Here is a 21,047-nt window from a genome sequence, read left to right as displayed (position 1 = left end):
GTGCTCGTGTGTGAATGTGTTGGATAAGCATCTATAATGAGCATGCTATGTATGAATATGTGCATTCTTGGACTTATTAGGGGAACCCTGGGGTCAGAGTGTTTCATTAGCCAGCTTTGCTCTGATTGGATATCCCGCTGGTCAGATCTGTGCAGGATACTCGCCGCAGTCTTGTGACTCACTCTGCAATGTTTCTGGAAATCTTTGCCATATGGTTTTTAACGTCACTCTTCTTAATGTACACGCTCCCAGATACAGTGTGGTTTTTAATCTCACTGCATCTTAAATGTGATGGTTGATTTCTGATTGTGGTTTAAATTCTGTGTCACTGTGGGATTTGACAGCAGCACTAATACAACGCGGACCTTGGACAGTAGTCTCTTTGCAAAGAATACTACACAGGCAGTAGTCTGCACGTAAACAAAAGGCATCTCATAACTCTCCTGTATTTATTAGATCACTCACTCGTCATTCATTGTGCATTTAGTGATCCCAGCAACTCTTGACTTAAAAAACAAATACTTTATTAGTTATTAGTCATGTTTGTGTAGTATCTGGGATTTCCTTCCTACATATCGTGGAACAGCAATGATGTGCTGTGAGAAATCTGACTTTGTCTTCTGGCCTAAAGACACTGTGGCTCAGTGGCTTGGTCACGTTTTAGGTACACCTGTTCAACTGCATCTTAACATAAATATATAATCAGCATATTAGATGGCAGAAATTCCATGCATTTAGGCATGTAAACTATTCAGTTCAGTTCAATTCAGTTTTATTTATACAGTGCCATTGTCATGATCAGGCTGTGTGCAGGCAGGAGAGGACCCAAACGCAAACTCACGGGAAAACAGGACTGAACTCGAAATACAGCTTTATTGCTGACAGAGGATAAAGGCGATACAAAATAATATGAAACTAAACAGAAGTACTAAGGAACTGACTCACGAGGAAACACACGGAGGGGCACACAGTCATGAGGGAGAACGCGACACTGAACTGAGGGAGACGTGGACATAAATGCACAGAGGGTAAACGAGGGAAGCGGGAGCACATGGGGAACACAGCTGACACAGATAATCGTAACAAGACAGGGCAGGAGTGAACACAACATGACACATACTTAGGAGAGACTGTCGAAATAAAACAGGAAGTACACAGAGGTTCAGACAGGAGGAGAGAGAGCACGGGGAGAGCACGGACATAACGGGCTGGGGAAAACATGGAATAAAACACAAGGAGGGGAAACAAGGGTTCACAGATAGACAGAGGGGCACACAGGGGGTTACTGAATAAGGAACATCTTAACTAAACAACCTAGGAACCAAGGCATAAATAACAAAATACAAGAACACACGAAAACTAAGAATACTGGGCCAACATGGCCCAGGACCATGACAGCCATATAACAATAAAATTTGCCTCAAGGCAAGGTAAAGACCCTACAATAATAGAAAGAAAACAAAGAAAATCCCAACAATTGTATGACCCCCCCCCCCCTATGAGCAAGCACTGTGGTGACAGCGGGAAGGAAAAACTTCCTTTTAACAGGAAAAACTCCCTTTTAACAGGACCATCTTTTGCACCGTAGTCTTTGTCCAACTTTAATAAAAATCATCTGCTCATTACTTAATTTTTTGTTACAGATAATTCATAAACTAAAGCATATCTAGCTTTTATATAACTTCTATTTAAATCAAAAAGAAGAGCAAAACCTTGTTTGTTCTGACTATATTTTAGTGTTTTAAATACCTGACCCTCCTCTTCTGTCAGGATATAGTGCTACTAGACACCTGTCGCTGTGTTGTCTCAGCTCTTAAATCAGTGGTCGAAACTGAATTACAGAAAAAAAATTATTTAAAAAAACACCAAACTTTGAGAATTAAATTACAGTGATCACGATGCAGGTTTGCTCACTTACTTTATATTCATCTGTGGCCTGCATGAACATGGGGCCAAAATACAGTGACTCATTTGCTATTTATTACATGTCAAAAACAGAGAGAGGACTAGTCGTATTAGTCATACTTAGAGTTTATGATGCTCTATCAATAACTCATCCTGGAAATATATAGTCATTAACCAACGTATCTCATTTTATCTTTGATCCTTTGAATTAGTTTGTTGGACAACCTTTCATTTCACCTCGATGGATGTTGAGCATCTGTTTTCCTCTCCAGAAAGAGATTGTTCTCTATTTTCTTCTGTCTCCATTCTACCTGCTCCTCTGTCTTCAGATTTCATCCGTCCGTGCACCTGAGTCCACTCTGTGGCAGCTGAAGAACTCAATATCCTTTCCTTCAGAGATATGAGATACAAGGGCTTTTTTAGAGCGGTTAATTAAATGTACTATAGCGTGTGTGGAGCTTTCAGTGTGGAAATAAAGGACAATGTGGAGATTTTCATTTGTCAGGACTGATAGGACTGATGCAGAAAAGTCTATTTACCAACAAAGCAAACTTTCAGTGTAATTTTATTAGAGTAAGACTTCTTGCACAGTAGTAATGATGCAGAATCCATAAAGAAGCTGTCGTCCTTCTTTGAATTTCTGATTTAATCAATTCCAATTTCACAGGGAGGAGATGTACAGGAAAGATTTACCCAGTGTTGTGGAAGTTTTCCATTTAAATAAAGCCTGCAGACAAGCGGTGAGCGGTAGCTAACATTCTTTAATCAAAACACACAAAGAACAAGCTTGATGGAGAGCCAACATGACCGCGGGGCAGGTCAGCAGAGTCTCCCTGAGCCTAGCATGTCTCTCAGTTAAATACCTTCTTCAGGAACAAAAGGCAGTACACAGCTGTTTCACACCTTAAGGTTCACACTCCCTTGCTACCTCCCAGAGTCCTCGAAGAGACAAAAGTTTCTTCCTGTGGAGCTGTCTGCTTCCCCATAACTTCCTTACTAGACCTCCACCATTTGTCTTAATGTATGAGTGTGAGACTTGTTAAAATCCAGTGGCACCAAGGCATTATACAATAAAATAATGTGAATAATACATAAGTAAAAGAAATTCCTATACACCCGTAATATCAAAGCCAATATAAAAAAGAGGAGATACACAGAAATAGCTTTTGTTAAAGCAAAGCTTATAACTGTTCTATTTCTCTGATTACAGCCTTGCATTGATTACATTTCTGGGATGTTTAACCTACATTTTACTTTGGATCCATTACAATGCGTCTGCTATTCACTGAAAGATATTAACAAATTCCCTAAATTCTCTTTTATAGCAACATGTTTCCAGCCAACTTGGTCCAAGCTACGTTTCAACAGGTAAGCTCAAACGCTGAAAGCATAGATTTCTGTTACCCCCTAATCTTTAATCTAAACAGCAACGTCACTTTATATTATCTTCTATTGGCCATTTATTTCAACGCATTTGCAAAAAGAATAAAATTAATCTGTTGCCGTGCGAGAATGCAAACACGGATGAGCGCGTTTCATTATCATGTAAGAATCTGGTATGTCACGTTCACTGTGCTCTGTTTTGGTTTCAAGTATCGAACCCAGAGAGTCGCAGAACTCATCCCCAAACCGACAGTCGCTCAGCTCCTGGATGAGACAACCACGCGGAGGGTCTACATTTATGGCATCCAGGATGACAATGGCACCGACACCCAGAACTTCTCCCTGGATCTAACGCCACCTCCTGACGTCATCGTGAAAACATCTCCCGGCACCAGCGAAGGCATGAATGTACTGGGGATCGTTATATTCTCTGCAACCATGGGTAGGTGTTTGACATGAATCCCACACGCACTAACATCCACAATGAACATGCATAAATATATATCTCAAAAAAGCAAACTTAAGTGAGGCCTCAAAGGGCCGATGAGTTTGGTTTCCACCCACCATTGGTTCAACATCTTCATTCATTCTGTGCTGTGCAGGGAACAAACAAATGTTTCCATTCTTATCACTTAATGCTGTTGAAAACATCACTGCAGATGCATGCTTGCATATTTTTTTTTCCTTTTCCCGTTCAGGAATAATGCTGGGAAGAATGGGACCCAACGGAAGTGCTTTGGTCAACTTTTGTCAGAGTTTGAATGAGGCGGTTTTGAAGATTGTTGCCATTGTCATTTGGTAAGAGCAGTATTTTACAAGAAACCCCTAACATAAGAAAAGTAACAACATTTGTGAAGTTTTACTGATCAGCTATAACTAACACTGATAAAAAAAAAAACCTGCACTGTTTGCCATTCACTCTACGGCATGTTAAATTTGAAATATTCTGATATTAGTTAAATCAGACTTTTTCGTATTTAGGTAAATGTCTCAACAACAATTGGATGGATTACAAAAAAAAGGTGAAACAGAAATGCCCCACTTTAAAGCCTTCATCTAGTGAAGGTTTATTGTGACGATGCTAGACTGGTCATTTATTGGCAGCCTTTTATCTGTCCACTACTTTCAAATGTTAGCATCCTACACATTATATTAAGATCATAGGTCCTTGAAACTAGTTGCCACCAGCATATTAAAATTGTTTGGATTAAATATGTCAACATGTTAATATTAGTATCACTGTGTTCAGCAATCCTTCCCTCCTCCTTTCTGCAGGTATTTCCCCTTTGGTATTGTGTTTCTGGTGGCTGGAAAGATCTTAGAGATGGACGACCCTTCGGCCATGGGGAAGAAGTTGGGCTTTTATGCCATCACTGTGGTAATGGGCTTGGTGCTGCACGGACTGTTCATCCTCCCAGCCATGTACTTCTTCATCACCAAGAAAAGCCCCATAGTTTACATAAGAGGCATTTTACAAGCCCTTCTCATCTCCTTGGCCACTTCCTCCAGGTAAAGCATATGACTTTGCAGATCTACGGGTCCTAAATTATGGTTATTATTATTATAAAGCGTGATGCGCAGACAAATGCACACAGACTTTATTTAAAAACTGTGTCTGTAAATGAATCATCAGGACTTCTTTCACACATGTACCTACTACATTTAGTCAGTTACATTTATCTTTGATGTGAAAGCCCCACTACAATAAAAAAAATCCTGTAATGTTAACACACTGTGGAGCTAATGTGGCTAAACTGTGTCAGAATTTTGATGTGGGGGCTCAAGAGTTGGGCGTTTGTCCTGTAATCAGAAGGTTGCCGGTTCGAGCCTCGGCTCTGACAGTCTCGGTCGTTGTGTCCTTGGGCAAGACACTTCACCTGTTGCCTACTGGTGGTGGTCAGAGGGCCCGGTGGCGCCAGTGTCCGGCAGCCTCGCCTCTGTCAGTGCACCCCAGGGTGGCTGTGGTTACAATGTAGCTTGCCATCACCAGTGTGTGAATGGGTGGATGACTGTGTATAGTGTAAAGCGCTTTGGGGTCCTTAGGACCAAGTAAAGCGCTATACAAATACAGGCCATTTACCATGTGGGGAGAGTGTTAGGCTTTATGTCCCATATAAACTCAGCTGGCTTTTTTCGTAGCATTTTCTTGTGGTACATATATGCAAAATAACCTCAAAGGGTCTCAAAGAAAAAGAAAGAAAATAAATCACTGGTAAATGTTCATATATTACATTTTTCCATGCCATTAGGATATTTCTCAGAAGAAAAGAAAACAATGATGACCACTTTATAATCTGTATAAGCCTCCATTTATGGTCCATCAGAGATATCAACACAAAGAGAGGGCCAAGGCCAAAGAAAAATTGCTTTTATGCTCTATTAGGAATGGAAATAGAGGAAATTAAATAGATGTTTGTTGGTGATTTCATTCAGGGCTGTCTTTTACACTGTGTTTACTGATATATTTCTTTCCAACCACACTGCAACTTGTAGCCTTTTAGTGTGTTTACTGCATTTAAGTCCACGGTCAATGCCACGAACATGTGTTCAGAATAGCCAGGAAATCTTTTTGTTAATTGTCCTCACTAAAGCTAACAATAACAGTCATGCTGAGCAGTGTCACATCAGGGGTCATAAACTCATTAAGTCGACAGAGGTTTATTGAATCGTAAGCAGTGTTTGAGAGTATGACCAAACACAGAAAAAAGAGTAAGCCAGAATCCCAAACACCTACAAGGAGTTTGAGAATATATAAACCAGTCTAAAAGCAGCAGCACTATGTTTCTCAGTTGTGAAGTTTACCTTTATTCTTTCAGCTACAGCTCTGGTGGTGTTCTGAGAAACTCTAAGGACTGTAAATGTTTGCTGCCTGCAAGAGAAAACAAAAAGAAAGAAAGAAAGAAAGAAGTCCAGTACACTAAAAATCATTTTTCTCTTAGTAGTGCACTAGGAAAGAAAGATTTTATATTGTCTCTAAAGGAGAACTGAAGACCCTCTCACTATCTCTGAGGTCAGTCGGATCTTCCAGGAAGGAATAAGGATGTTATTTTCCAGTTAATTGATCAGTTTATAATTTGTTGGTTTGTGGCTAAATTAAAGAAAGAAAGAAAGAAAGAAATACATCTGCCTACTTTTTCTTTCCCTCCTGCAGCTCTGCTACTCTGCCTATCACCTTTAAGTGCCTCCTTGAGAACAACCATATCGACAGACGCATCATCCGCTTCGTGCTGCCAGTCGGGGCCACCATCAACATGGATGGTACAGCGCTCTATGAGGCCGTGGCAGCCATCTTCATCGCCCAAGTGAACAATTACGAACTGGACTTTGGGCAAATCATCACCATCAGGTAAGGGGCATCACAAGTCACAAAATCTGACTCATAATCGGGTGTAAGCAAGTAAATGTGCACAGCTGAAGTTGGTGGATCAATCCAAACATCGATAGTACTGATACCAATGCTGCTATTGGTATCGGATTGATACTGGTGCAATAGGATCAATATTTCGTTCAGTATGTAGCTCACTGAGTTGTGTTAAATAAAGCGTTTTGGGGGGAAATTAAACATTTTAAACAACAGAAGCTGACCCAAAGTGCTTTAGAGACAGGCACACTTACATTTCAGTTCTCCAAAAAGTAGAAGAAGCTGAAAGGTGTGACTATTCACTTCTTAAATCACCACTACATGCTCTTATAGGTTAAAAATACTGGTACCTGGTATCTGCAATCCTGGCCCTGTATTTACTTGGTATCGGATTGATACTAACATACTAAACCATTTTCTAACAGCTGCTTCTATAATTTCACTCACTTTCTTGCATGGCTTAAATAAATGTATTGGAATAAAAGAAGAGATTGTATTGTACACATCAAATGTTGTGAATTTAATGAATGCATTCTGTTAAAATAATTACACAATGGCTCCTGTCCATCTGGAAACATTTTCTAAAATGTTTAGTAAGATAGTGGTTGTGTAATGGTTTGTGTAGCGGATAGTGGTTGTGTAATGGTGTGTGTAGCGGATAGTGGTTGTGGACAACAACGTAGAGTTTAAACACATTTGCCTATATGCACACTCCAAAATTATTGTCTCCGCTCATAAACATGAAGGAAAAAGTTGTAGGTAAAACACAAATGAAATATATAAAATCAGAGGTTTATTTATTAAAATATTTAATCATTAAGGAAAAAAGGTGTCAAGTACATTTTGACCTGAATCCATTAAATGTAACATTTTATATTATATTTATCTTACAAAATTACACAGAAACTTTATGTGTAATCCAGCGTTTTGGACTTAAATAATTTTTTGAGTGTAGAATTGATTCCTTGGGGATCTGCTCTTTGCCTGAGACTAAAGGTCAGGATAGTTCAAACTACAGATTCTTTAATCAAAATTGAACCTTCATGAAGTCACAGTGGTAAAATTCAAAATCATTTGGAAATCTTGTCAGGCTCACCCCCAGATTTGTAGTAATTGCTAAGAAAAAAGGTGTTTTCATTAAACGCAGATAATTTATCTTCTTTTTGTCAGCTGGTGTGCAGATGTCTGTTAAAAGGTACTAAAATCCACCACTACAAAAACTTCATTAAACACTGATTTACACAGGTTTAATTTAAGTCGTATTTAAAAAAAAATCTCAGAGAAATTATATTATTTTATAGTTAAATTATAGAGTTGCCACTTAATGCCTGAGAATTAACTCTGTAACTGGGAGCCTGGCACTGATTGGGAGGAATTATAGAGCTATTACAGAACCACTTACTTTATTTCTTGTCTTAGTATAATTCAAAGTCATGGTAAGAAGTTGAATTTCTCTTAATTTCTCTTAATAAAACAGAATTTTAAAAATATGTTACATTCAACAACGAGATATTTATATCTCAGCAGTCGGGGAGAAATTTATATGGGTCAAAAATGAACAGCAGGCATGTTTTTGGTGTTCTGTCTGCAACGTGAATAATAACGTCACACGTTCAGTTTAATTCTGAATTAATAAAAATATTGTGGGATTTACTAGATACACATATATGTAAATGTCACAAAGATTACGCCTCGTGTGAGCTTCTTAGTCTGATCTGATTTCTGCTAAATCAGTCTGGAAGCCCTGGGGAAAGACAGACAGAAAAAATATTGACAGGCCTCATCCTACCAACACCACAGCTCTGTAATATTCAGTCAAAAGTAAGCAAACCACCACCAACCCCTCCAGGCTCGGGCTAAGGGAAACGTCCTGTCCCTCCTCTGAATCGATGTCCTACTGTAATAATGTTAAGAGCAGACCTCTTCATGTCTGCAGTCTGTGCACACTCCCTCATAATCCCTTGGCAGTAAAACCCATATGACCTGTATTACTCAGCTCCCTTGTCACGGAGAATTATAATATTTTTTCCCCCCTCTGCATCCTGTTCGCGCGGTTTGGCTACTGACCACGTAGCTGCTCCATCTGCATGCTAGCCCAACCTGAACCCCAACCTCTTGTTCTTTCCAGGAGAAAGCTGTCAAATTGCACTCAAAAGTCCAGAAGCTTGGACAAAACCGTCACTGTCCCAAAATATTTTAATTCTTTCTCCACAGTAGTGGACAAGGCATCTGAAACTTTACATAACTAAAATATGTAGTTCTACAATTAAGATTGTTATATAATATATCATTTTGTTGGATTAGCAGTGCAGCAGCATTTAAATGGTTGCAGTAGAGACAGATTGTGCTATTTTTCATAGGTACAAACTGCAGATGAGACGCTGCTAAGCTTGTCTTTCTGTGAGCTGAAAATAATGGGTGGTAGGAAAGATGCTCTCTGCATATAAATAGTTTAAAAAGAGTAACTGCTTTTTGTCGTGGCAAAATCCTGCCAGGAATGGACGAATTTGTCTGACCCTCGGCTCCAACACAAGTTGTGAATGCCAGCAGATACTTTCTTACTGGGAGCATATACAGGCTCTTATTACGCTTTGTTTTCTAAGATCACAAAATCGTATCAGTGTTAAGCTTTTAGTTGAGTCTTCTCTTTACCACATTAGTTAATTTAAATGTTTTCACATCTAGCTTTAATTTAGTTTAGGTTAACTGTAATAACCTCGCTGTCTACACAGATGACTAATTAATATTGTGCTGAACACAGTCCAAAAGATTCAGTAAACTACATCAGTGTCTACTGTTTACTGTCATAGTCAAGTGGCTAACAGATGTTTTCACTATCCCTACTAATTGATGTTATCTTGTTGCATCTCTGTTGTGGTCAGTGCTATCCTCTATGCTGTTGCATGCTGGGGCAGCAGGTTGAGGGTCACAGACACCAACAGACTAAATAAACTGATCCACAAGCTCATTAATGTTGTGGGGATGGAGCTGGACTCCGATAGGGTGGTGTCTGAGAGGCAGATGTTGTCCAAGATAAAGACAATGTTGGATAATAAGTCCCACCCACTCCATGACGTGTTGGCTAGTCACAGAAGCACGTTCAGTGAGAGACTGAGATTACCAAAAAGCACCACTGAACGACACAGGAAATCATTCCTGCCCGTGGACATCTCCCTGTACAACTCCTCCATATAAAGCACTGTAAACACTGCAATAGTTACACCCTTTTTACACACACTCTTTTCAGCTCCGGAATATTCTTGTCAATTTTCTTGATATTTATTTATAATCACCTCTGTTAATCCTTGATTTTTATAATTGAGTGATCTGTAGTGCTATTTCTTAAGTGTGTATTTCTGTAACATAACGTTACTATTTTTACCATTTCTTCTTGGAGCAACTGTAACCCACATCATTTCCTTAGGGATTAATAAAGTATTCTGATTCTGACTGTTTCAGGATGACTTGCCATTATCCAATCACACATCTGCTTTCCATCTTTTGCTCGTTTCTCCTCCTGTTCTTTTCTCTTTTTTTCTAAACTGAGCACCTGATGGCTTTGAACTTTTCTTGTCCATCTTACATTTTAATTTTGCACTCCAGTATGAACACCCATCCCCCAACCCGAGGATCACCACAACATAACCTAATAGACCTACACCTTAGTTCACAGATTCGCTTTGTCTAAGGTTTATTTTCTGGGATTTCGTACAACCCAGGATTCAAATCATGAATACATAATGGGCTTGGATTTACAACATTATGAATGAAATGTGCTCTATTTGGAAGCAGCACGGCCCCCCTCCCCTTTCGACGGGTTGTGTGTGAGACTTTAAATCATGAAACTGTAAATTTTAAACTGTTATTGATCCCTTTACCCCTGGTCATAAAGTGTTTACTAATTTTCTTACTCTTCTTATATTTATTGTTTGTTTACTTGCACCGCTGTAACTGGAGCCTCGTCTCTCTATATACTGGACTGTATATAGCGAGATGACAATAAAGTTTACTTTGACTTCAGCAGCAGGCGCACCGAGGGCTCACGCTCACTTTTCGAATAGAATTTCGAAAAAACATCGTTGCAAATTATAAGTCTGTATCATGATGTCTGGTGTTTTCGTGTTTGTTGTTTTGTTTTTATTTTGTTTTATTTTGCGAGCTGATTATTAGATGCTGCTCCAGCCAGCCAGAGAATCCCCCCCCTCCTCCCTGTGCCGCAACTGCAAGCAGCAGGCGCACCCCGCAAAGGGAGGGCGCCCTTACTCCCAGCAAATGGGCGATAGAAAGCCGATCGGTGCCTATGTCATTCCCAAAATGCGCTGGCATGATGTCGGGGCAGCATGAGTACGAGCAAAAAAATTTTTGCAGATGCCGCCCTGGGTAACCGCCCATGTTGCCCATATCAAAAACCGCTACTGGCTATACTAACGCTTCTTAATTTGGTTAGCAAGCTAAATCCATTAACTGTGCAGGTGCAACAGACATGTGCACACATATTGGTTAATCAGAGCCAAGTAATAGCAAAATATTACTAAAATACTATCATTTTCTTACTGAGCACATAGTCATTAGCATTATCATTATAATTATCTGCATCAAAGAGGTAAAAAATGATTATAAAGCCAGATAATTGCAATAAAATGCCACAAATGCGAGGCCCAGCAGAATCCGCTGTGCTACAGCGACTTGGCTCAGACACATGAGTCAAAGTTACCATGACACACCAGAGTCATCTAGAAGAAAACTATTCATAGAAGCAAAAACCACGTTTGTACTTGACTCTAAACAAGCATTTTAATCAGTCTATAGGAGCCTATTCACCCTAATCCTAACATTTTTCATATTAAGTGAATTCAGAGGTGGCAAACACATTTTTAATGGTGGCTGTCTGCTGCCATGCATACATTTTAACGTCTAATATAATTTGGAAGATTAATAAAAATAGAAATTAGCCAGTTCAATGAGTGGGAATCAACTGTAGAGACCACAAATTATTTTTCTACTGTTGTAAAGTCGGGCATATCAACATGGATATCCTTGTGAACTGATTCATTTTGGAGGCAGCCTCAAGTGGCCATTTAGTAACTGTTGCTTTTCACACTTCTCTCTGGCTTCATTTCTTAACCCCAGAGGATGTAACTTGACTGCTACAAATAATGGAAAAAATATTAACCTTTTTAGGGATCTAATTTAAAGTGAGTCAGTTAGAAGCAAAAAAAAAAAAAAAAAAAAGCTGGAGGTGGAAGCAGTTTTCTAAGAAGGTGGTTATGCTGTCTAGCAATGTGCTGGGATAGTTTTTCTGTTGCCCAGAAAAATCAAAAGCTAGAAAACTGGAGCCTATTTTTTTCTACCTCTGAAAACAAGGACCCAGTGTTCACAGAAATGTTTATGTCATGCCACTTTTCAGCATCTGTCATGCTAGAGTAGAAAATGAGCAAACACTGTTTAAGGGGAGTGATGCATATTTAAATTATCTTACCATACACCAGCTTTGGATTAGTTCATGCCCTTCTTATAAGCTGGCCGTGTGTATTTGTGGACAAAATATCAATCTGCTGACACTGCTGCTGCCAAGTAAATATGGATGAGTAATTAGAGCTATATTGCACTCTGCACTGAAGAAGAAGCAAAAAAGTTATGCATGGCACATAAAGTATGTATTAAAGTAATTCAGAATTATATTTCTCCACGGCCATGTCTGCTTTATTTTTCCATCCCTGCGGTTTCAGTGCTCACAAACAGATCTGCACCTTCATTTCAGGGAGGTCATATATAAGGACGTGTTCCTGTATATCCTTTTAAGATCAACGTACCCGACTTTCTCTCTCTGTTCTCTCAGCATCACTGCCACGGCCGCCAGCATCGGTGCAGCTGGAATCCCACAGGCTGGTCTTGTTACCATGGTGATCGTGCTGACCTCTGTGGGTTTGCCCACTGATGACATCACTCTCATCATTGCTGTCGACTGGGCTTTGTAAGTAAAGGTTAATTTTTTCTCTAACAGCAACCATCATAGCTAACAACCAGTAACTCTTAGCGTCTTGCACAGAGGTTGAAAAAAGCAACAATCCGCAAAATATCAGGAATACACACTAACTTGTTATAGGGTGTATAAACCACGGTCTTCATCAGTCTTCACTGCGAATAACTTTTGACCTTGTCGTGTAGGGATCGATTCAGGACCATGGTCAATGTGATGGGCGACGCTCTGGCCACAGGAATCATGGCTCATATCTGCAGAAAGGATTTTGTCAAAGAGGGAGAGCAGGTGAGAACATCTCAGGTTAGATCAGCGGACCTCGATGCTGCGAGCAATCCCCGCATTGTTTTCTCAAGGTCTTCCTGACCTAACTATAGCAGCATTTGTCTTCCTCTGAAAGACAGACAGAAAACAGAATGTGACAATATTTCCTTTTCTGTACACTCCAAACTCCAAAAGTAGTACAACAGGTTTACCCTTTATTTACGTTCTTGATGAAAGTATGAAAGTAAAAACTAGATATTATTCTCATGCGGTTAAGTATTCTCCCTGGATAGCTTTTCTTAGCAGAACGATCGGAAACAGAGGAATAGGGACCGCAAAACCACAAAAACAAAACACAACTTTTATTTGTGATTGGCCACCAATTTCCACTTCCTCAAATTCTGTTGGATAATCAAGGCTAAGTAAATCACGGCTCTAGTAAAAAGAGCGCCAAGAGAGAGATATGACTCAGCTTATATATTAGCAGTGTATTAACATTATGAAAAAATCATTTATAATGGATAAAAACATGTTAGATAACCACAGCATTTTACTATAATAATAGGCTAAAATGTACTTACTGTATCTGCCATCGCTAAAGGGAGCCAATCGGGGATTATTATTAGTCTGCATATTATTATTCTGATAATGGCGGGCAGCAAAACAAGCAGCAAGAAAGTAGATTTGATGCTTATAGCCAATTCTGTCATAGCTGTCAATGCATTAACTCTAACAGAGAGTATATGCAATAATGACTAGCTATTCACAGATTACTGTGCAAACATCTTGAGCTGCCTTTTTATCTTGGTAGGAAAATGGGAAAAAAAGGTGTATCGATTTATTAAAACATTTACAAAAACAGATCGAAATACAGTATATGAAGAAAAGGCTGAGTTTTTATACTTCTAATGAGCTTAAGAGTCAATATTTGGTATGATCACCTTTCATCTTCAGCACAGCCTGAACTCTCTTAGGCAAGCTTTCTTTAAGTAGTCTTCACTAATAGTTCTCTGGGCTTGGAGGACATTCAAAACTCTTCTTTGGATGTTTCTGCCTTTTGTTTGGTTCTTTGTCTGGATGATCCCACGCTGCTTCAATAATGTTGAGGTCTGGCCTCAGGGGAGGCCAATCCATAACTGATAGTGTGCTATTGTGTGTTTTTGCATCCATCTCACTCTGTCCCTAGCATCTTGTTTTCATCTTGTCACACCAGCCCTCTGCATGTCCTCCTTCAGTACACTGATGAATCATCTCTGTGGTCTTTTTCTTTTAATATCCTTTGTCCAATGTTGGTGCAATTTATTCAGAAATTGAAGAAATACAAAATGTCCATCAATCACTCTGAGTCTGGAGCTCCATGCTCTTGCCTGATGGGTTGTGGATGATCATGAGAAAGGTGGTTTATCAGTACAGAACTACATGAATGAACTAATGATCCGAAGGCAGTTGGGACCACAGTCACCAGCAACACCATTGGTGCTAATGGAGTGCAGTCTTGCATTGCCTACAAGGCAGAGATGGCGACTTGCACTCGCGACACTTCAGACTTGACTTAGACTCAAGGTTTGGGACTTAAGATGTACATAAGGGACAGACCACAGCCCTGAGTTGCACATTTTTTAATGAGACAGTGCATTTGTCTCTGTTAGTTAAGGAAATGTTCTGAATATGCTAATAATTTGTGAATTTTTGTTTTTAAATTAATTGGCTGCGAGGACTCTAAATGTCATGAAGATTTTTACACAACCCTTTCCAAAGGTTGCGTCATACACAGTAAAATAAATGAAGTGTTTCTTAAATCTTTGTTGTCCATACATATAGTAAGATATTAAAGAAGTCCAGACGCTTTTCTTTCCAAGCTCTTTAGACTACCATGACCTGGATGACTGAGAACCTTCACAGACAAAAGATATTAAAGTGTTTTTTTCAAACAACACTCAAGGAGAGATAGCAGCAACAAAGCGACAAAGACTGTTACCGGTAATAATTAAAAGTACGTGCCGCCTGAACTACTCATACGTCACACATTACATAATACATTCGTCCAGCCAGAGCTTAGAGCAACCACAGAATCAAACCACTAGCCATCGCCGCGGCGGGATGCACATCTGGAACTGTGCCATTTGTTATTAAATTTGGGTACACTTCATTCAGACTGGAAGCGAGCATACACTAACTTGCAAAGTGTGTTGCATTAACATAACGGATGCAAGCTGAACAACGTCAAACTTCACGTCTCAAATGGCACTCTGAGAGGTCAGTCACTCAGTCAGGTGAAGAGATGCCTATGAATCAGAAAGTTGAGCTACAAACTAGGTTAGTTAACATCCTGCATCCGGTTGTAACAAACAATAAAGTTTAAAGTGTAAATTTATCGACTTCAACTGAGCAGTTTTTCACTTTGCTTTACTTGTGTTTATTCATTTTAACTGCAACAGCCCTCTTAAGTGAGTATGCTCTCATCACTTTAAATGCTGTGGTGCATCAACACAGCACATATAACACATAATAAATTGTTATAGGGGGACTAGTTGGTGTTTATCTGACAATAGAACGTCACTTTCATCCATTACAGACTTGAGACTTGCCCCTCAAAGACTTGTGGACGTCTCTGCCACAAGGTCCCGCTGCTCAAGAAGGCACATGCACACTTCTGTCTTTAATTTTCCAGTGAACATCTGAATGGTCAGATCAAACCAAAACCGAGCTCTTTGGCATCAACTCACCAATCATGTTTGGAGGAAGAGAAATGCTGAGTATGACCCGAAGAACGCCATCTTCACAGTCAAGCACAGAGGTGGAAACATTATGCTTTACGGCTGTCTTTCTGCTGAGAGTATAAGACGGCTACACCACAGTGAGGGGCCTGTACCAGAAAATATTGGACAAGAACCTCTAATGCTGGGCCATGGATGGATTTATTGCCCACCCTGCCACTCTTCATCCTCTTCATAGCTGCCCTTGCTTCCTCTGTACTAATCCTCTGCGCTAACTGTCCTCCATGTGCCTTCCTCTATCTTTCATTTTCTTCATTTATCACCTTCTCAACGTACTCCTTCCATCTTCTCAACACACTCTTTTCACTCATTAGTAAATATCCAGCTCTGTCCTTAATCACCCTAACCTGCAACACATCTTTTCCAGCACAATCTCTCCATCTAGCCAATCGATACAAGTCCTTTTCTCCTTAGTCCAGCCTCACATAAAAATCCCTAAAAGCCTTTTTCTTTGCATTTGCCACCTGTGTTTGCCACACGCCAGCCTCCCAGTACTCCTGTCTACTTCGTCTCCCCGACTAACCAACTTTCTTTGCTAATGTCTTTCTTTAAATATCTTATTTTACTTTGTCATTCTACGAGCATGTCTCTTTTTCTGTAGTTCCTAATCTCACCTGCACACAGCAGCAAATGTAAATGGGAAAGTTTACAATATGGTAGTAAGACCAGCTATTATGTATGGTTTGGAGACGCTGGCACAAAAAACTGAAACTCAGTAGGCTGAGCTGGAACACTGGAGATGAAGATGTTAGTATCTTTCATTAGGGACCAGAATGCACAGGATTCCAGTCTACAGTACACTTAAACGATACATGAGTCTGTGTTAAGTGGCTTAATAAATAAAAGAAATCCATTGAAAATGGTCAGCTATAAGGGCTGGATTGAAAAGGAGTGAAAAAACAGTCAAAGAAGACCTTCAGAAAGCCTGAAGAACTATTCTTCAAGACCACTTAAACAAAACCACTGGAAACAAAATAAAAAGAAATGAGGGGTGGCTCAAAACTTTTGCACATACTGTATGCACCTAAACTGCCCAGGATATATCAGCTGTTGTGTGAGAATGAATAAATTTGACTTAGCAGGAAGAAACCTCAGGGAGAACCAGAGTCAGAGAGGGGCAGTCATCTGTCATGACCAGGTGCACCGTAAAATAAAAATCCTAAAAAAACAGTAATATTCCGGCAGCTGGGGCGCCAAAATAATACCATAAAATAACAGAAAATAACTTTCACATGAAAATACGGTTATTTTCAGTAATGACAATACAGTTTGTTGCCCTAATTTTCCATGGGATTTTGCCTTTTTCAAGTGCTTTTAAACATTAAATTAGGAACAATTTAATGTGATTAAACAATGAAATTACCTATAAAAAAGGTCAATGAATGCGGCAATATGAATAATAATACAGTTGGTTTAAATAACAATGGATTGCATTCATATAGCGCTTTACAATTCCCATCTGGCCATCACCAGTAGGTGGTAGGTGAAGTGTCTTGCCCAAGGACACAACGACCGAGCGTGTCCGAGTCGGGGGTCGAACCGGCAACCTTCTGATTACAAGGCGAACTGCCAACTCTTGAGCCATGATCGCCCTAAATAACAATAATGATAATAATTATTTGATGTAAAAAAAAGTTTATAAGAATCATTTTACATATTTTTCCATAGCATTACATTTGAATTTAACAGTTCAATCTTTCAAATAACGGACAAATATTTGTGAAATTATGATGCATTTGTGAATGTATTTTAACTAATCTAAATATGTACAGACAGATACATTTAAAAAAACAAGACAATTATGTTTTATTACATTTGCAGTGATTTTACGTTAATTTACATTTGACATGTAAAATCACAGTCTATTTATGTGAATTTAATGATATTCTGGAAGAACTGTACAAAACTGTAAAATACACAGTAAAATACTTTTATATCACGATTTTTTTCACAGTGTGGGGGTGAGGGGAGCTGAATAAGGCCAATAAGACCATAAAATCCTTTCCTGTTGCATAAAAACTCAGTTCATTCACAATTTTAATTTGCTGGGGTTTTTTTTAGTTCTCGTGGGTGTTGCCTGTTTATTAAGTGATTCTGACACTTCTTTTTGTTCATTCTCATGTCCATTAGGTGCCTCTTATATGTGAGACCAAACCCATGATAAGCATCCAGCAGATGATGAACTACCAGAACCAGAAGAACGGCTGCTACCAGCCGCCTCCACCGGGCAGCAAGCAGGACCACCTTTCCCCTGACGTGGCTCGCCTGATCCAGCTGGAGGAGGGGATTCGACCTGTAGAGAAGAAGAAGCACGCTCACGCCTCTCACCACAAGAGAGAACACAGGGACAAGGACCACTGTTCCATTGACATGAACGGGCTGGAGACTAATGTGTAAAAAACAGTCGCTCTGTCAGAGTCTACCGGTACATCCATGACTGTAGGACCAGCAGGAGAGGACGAAGCATTAAAGAGCCGAGGTGACCGAGTTCACATGCTTATCCCCTCGAGTGAGAGCAGCCATGAGTAGATGTATGCATGGGGGGAAAAAAGACTTTTTTTCCTACATAACCCAAATGATGATCCACATTTGATTGTTTGTTTGTGTGTGTACATATTTATCATATATATACATATATTGGGTAGCAGCAGTGGCCGTGTGCTACTCTGAAGGACCTTTTAAATCAAGAACAGACCCTGTGTGAGGACTGACTGTGATCAGCAGTCTTAAAGGATTGCATATGGAGAACACAACCAACTTATATCCGATGTAATTTAAAGGCACCTTTTCCTCCGTGGACTGCAGACAAAAAACAAACGGACATCAACTTATGTCTCTTTTTATGCTTTCTGATCTGGTTTGTATTTAGCACAATATTGGTTTTCTTTTTCTTTTTTTTACATTTCTCTCTTCTTTTTGTTGACCATTGTGTTGTTTATGATAAATCAGGGCATAAAGTTCCCCATTTGGTACATTTTTCAACACAAAAAGACACAGCGGAACAAAACAAAACTGTTCTGCTATAGCTATTAGACAAACGCACAAATGCATGAGTTAAGTCCATATTTTAGAAATATAAAGCTCAACCACAGAAGGCGTTTGACTGTGACGGGTGATTTGGGATTATGGGATATCAGGGGGCTGTTGGTGGGCTTTCTAGTTCCGTGTACTGCAATCGGGCTCGTTCCCAGTGGGCGGTGGATTCTGGCAACTTTGTGAACGATTGTGTTCATAATTTTATTATCACAATTTCTAGACCCACCTGAGGGTGTCAGGTTTGGTGGTATGGTTTTTATAGAAAATCACAGATGACCTGGTTTTGATGGCTTCCTCGAGCCTTGACCTGCAGTATGCACTAGGGCAGGTCACAGCTGAGTGTGAAACAAATGAGCACCTACAGGTCTGAGGCCATGGCACACGAGCTTGCCAGATGGATTGATGCTGCATCAGCAGTGATGCAAATGCAGTGATAGTCTAGTGCGGTGAAGAGAGGGCGAAGTGTTAAAGTAAAGCTATTGATCAACTGGTTAGTCTATGCTCCTACAGTCACCTATCGTCACAGGCTTTGAGTGGAGACCAAAAGAATGAGATTGTGAATACAAGTTGTGGAAACGAGCTTCCTCCAGTGAACTTGTTCATTCAGTAGAGGCTCACAGTAGAGCCAGTGCTCCTCTGCACTGAACCCCCCCACCTCCACCACCATTTAAACCATGTCTATTTGAAAGTTTAAGAAAAACCACAAAAAACCACTGTGATTCTTTTCACTTTCCCATATTTTCTTAGCCACGACTTTCCTTACACTGCTCTTCTCTGCCTTGTTGTCCTTAGCCTAAGTGGGTCCTCTACCTCATACCTCCAGTGGTGTGTGTTCAAGGCAGAGCGGTGATGGAGATCGCACTGAAAACAAAGACGAGTGTTTGTCCTTGTGTTGAAGTCACGCCACTTTATCTTTGCACCCCACTTTATTATTCCCTCTTTGCCTTAAACAACCAAAGGAGAAGCAACCGGGACCGCTGATCAGCTGACGCTGATGTGCGCTCAGACAGCCGAGACAAATCAACACAAGTTAACAGCTCATACTCTAATGAACTTTCTATGTGATATATGCTGTACATGTAGGTATTTAAAGTTTAAGGAAAATGTAGATTTTACTATCATATCAATATGTCGCAAAGGCTGCCATTCTGTATATGTTTTAAAGAAACATTTCACTGTAGTCCACTATTTATGAAAATGTACCAACTCTGTAAAATGGAAAAGAAATGGGAAAATATATCCAAAAATATAGACAGACAGCACTGCCTGATTTATTTGTTGACAAATACAGATGTGAGGTATTTTGGATTTTATCAATAGGACCACTAAAAACCATTCAGGTACTTCAAGGACTGAAAACTGCAAGTAAAAATTATTTTACTGCAGTAGCCTGGGTTCATCTGGAGCCGCAGGCCATTATCTTCATCTCATGCCCCCTCTTTCTACCCAAAATCCAATCTGTCGTTTATTGACACCACCAAATAAAACCCTGCAAAGCCCAAAAATGGACTTATAAATGAAGCATTGTTTCATAAAAGTAGAAAATGTAATCGACAAATGTCCTACACATGTGTGAAAGAATCTTATATAAGGGTCCACAAACTATTCAGTTTTATCCTGTGAAGAAATAGTCTGATGAGATCGGTCTCTTTTAGGCTGAGAATAACCAAGGACTCACTGAATGGCTGTTGAGTATGAATATGATGTAAATCATGTTAAGACCTTCATAATCAGCAGATATCAGACTAATAGAAAACCTATACAAGGTGCTGGATTGACATTACCTTCCAGCTGTAAACTATAGGTCAGTTCGACACACTGACAAAAACTAAGAGAGGAAAACTGAATTTTGTGCGTGTGCACAAATTTGACAGGAAGTTTTCATCAAACTTCTTCTGCTCCTTGAAATTTAATGCTCTTAAATTAACGGAAGTCCTGCTATTTCAGAGATGAGTTTGGACGTCTGTGATGTTCAACAGGAAGATTCTCGCCTTGTTTTTTTTGTTTGTTTGTTTTTTTCAATGTCTGCCCTCGTCAGTGGGAAATTAAATCCTTGCTATTATAAGAATACCACTCACATACATCATTAATTTATCACTATTTACATGTTAAATATAGGTGAAAAATGTATACTTTTTTTCTTAGAGTTTCCTAACTTACACTCAAAAAGTATTATACATGTCGTTGAAGGATAAACTGTGTTGTAAAAGTGACGATTCTTTTACAATTTGCTCTAATTGGGAGTAACTTTATAAATGTGTCTTATCGCACACGCTCAGAAAAGTACTTTGCTAAGTGTAATTTGTGGAAGCTTGAAAAATACTGAACCTGCTTCAGCAGT

The 21,047-nt window shown here is 39.5% G+C and overlaps 2 protein-coding genes across 2 annotated transcripts in view; one reads left to right on the top strand and one right to left on the bottom strand.

Moving 5' to 3' along the window:
- slc1a7a (solute carrier family 1 member 7a) overlaps positions 1-18,206 on the top strand; it is a 41,649-nt gene extending 23,443 nt beyond the window's left edge. Inside the window, exons 4-11 of the mRNA XM_006786903.3 lie at positions 3,231-3,273; positions 3,499-3,730; positions 3,987-4,086; positions 4,564-4,797; positions 6,440-6,634; positions 12,489-12,623; positions 12,818-12,917; positions 17,801-18,206. Of these exons, the coding sequence (XP_006786966.1) occupies positions 3,231-3,273; positions 3,499-3,730; positions 3,987-4,086; positions 4,564-4,797; positions 6,440-6,634; positions 12,489-12,623; positions 12,818-12,917; positions 17,801-18,067 (1,306 nt within the window). The 3' untranslated portion in view covers positions 18,068-18,206. The remainder of the gene's footprint in view (positions 1-3,230; positions 3,274-3,498; positions 3,731-3,986; positions 4,087-4,563; positions 4,798-6,439; positions 6,635-12,488; positions 12,624-12,817; positions 12,918-17,800) is intronic.
- scp2a (sterol carrier protein 2a) overlaps positions 12,831-21,047 on the bottom strand; it is a 30,105-nt gene continuing 21,888 nt past the window's right edge. Inside the window, exon 16 of the mRNA XM_087832017.1 lies at positions 12,831-12,883. Coding sequence (XP_087688143.1) covers positions 12,878-12,883 — 6 coding nt within the window. The 3' untranslated portion in view covers positions 12,831-12,877. The remainder of the gene's footprint in view (positions 12,884-21,047) is intronic.

This window comes from Neolamprologus brichardi, chromosome 18 (assembly GCF_056152115.1).
Source record: "Neolamprologus brichardi isolate AB-2024 chromosome 18, ASM5615211v1, whole genome shotgun sequence".
NCBI lineage: Eukaryota > Metazoa > Chordata > Actinopteri > Cichliformes > Cichlidae > Neolamprologus > Neolamprologus brichardi.
Note: the sequence above shows the minus strand (reverse complement) of the source record. Positions and strands in the feature narration are given on the sequence as shown.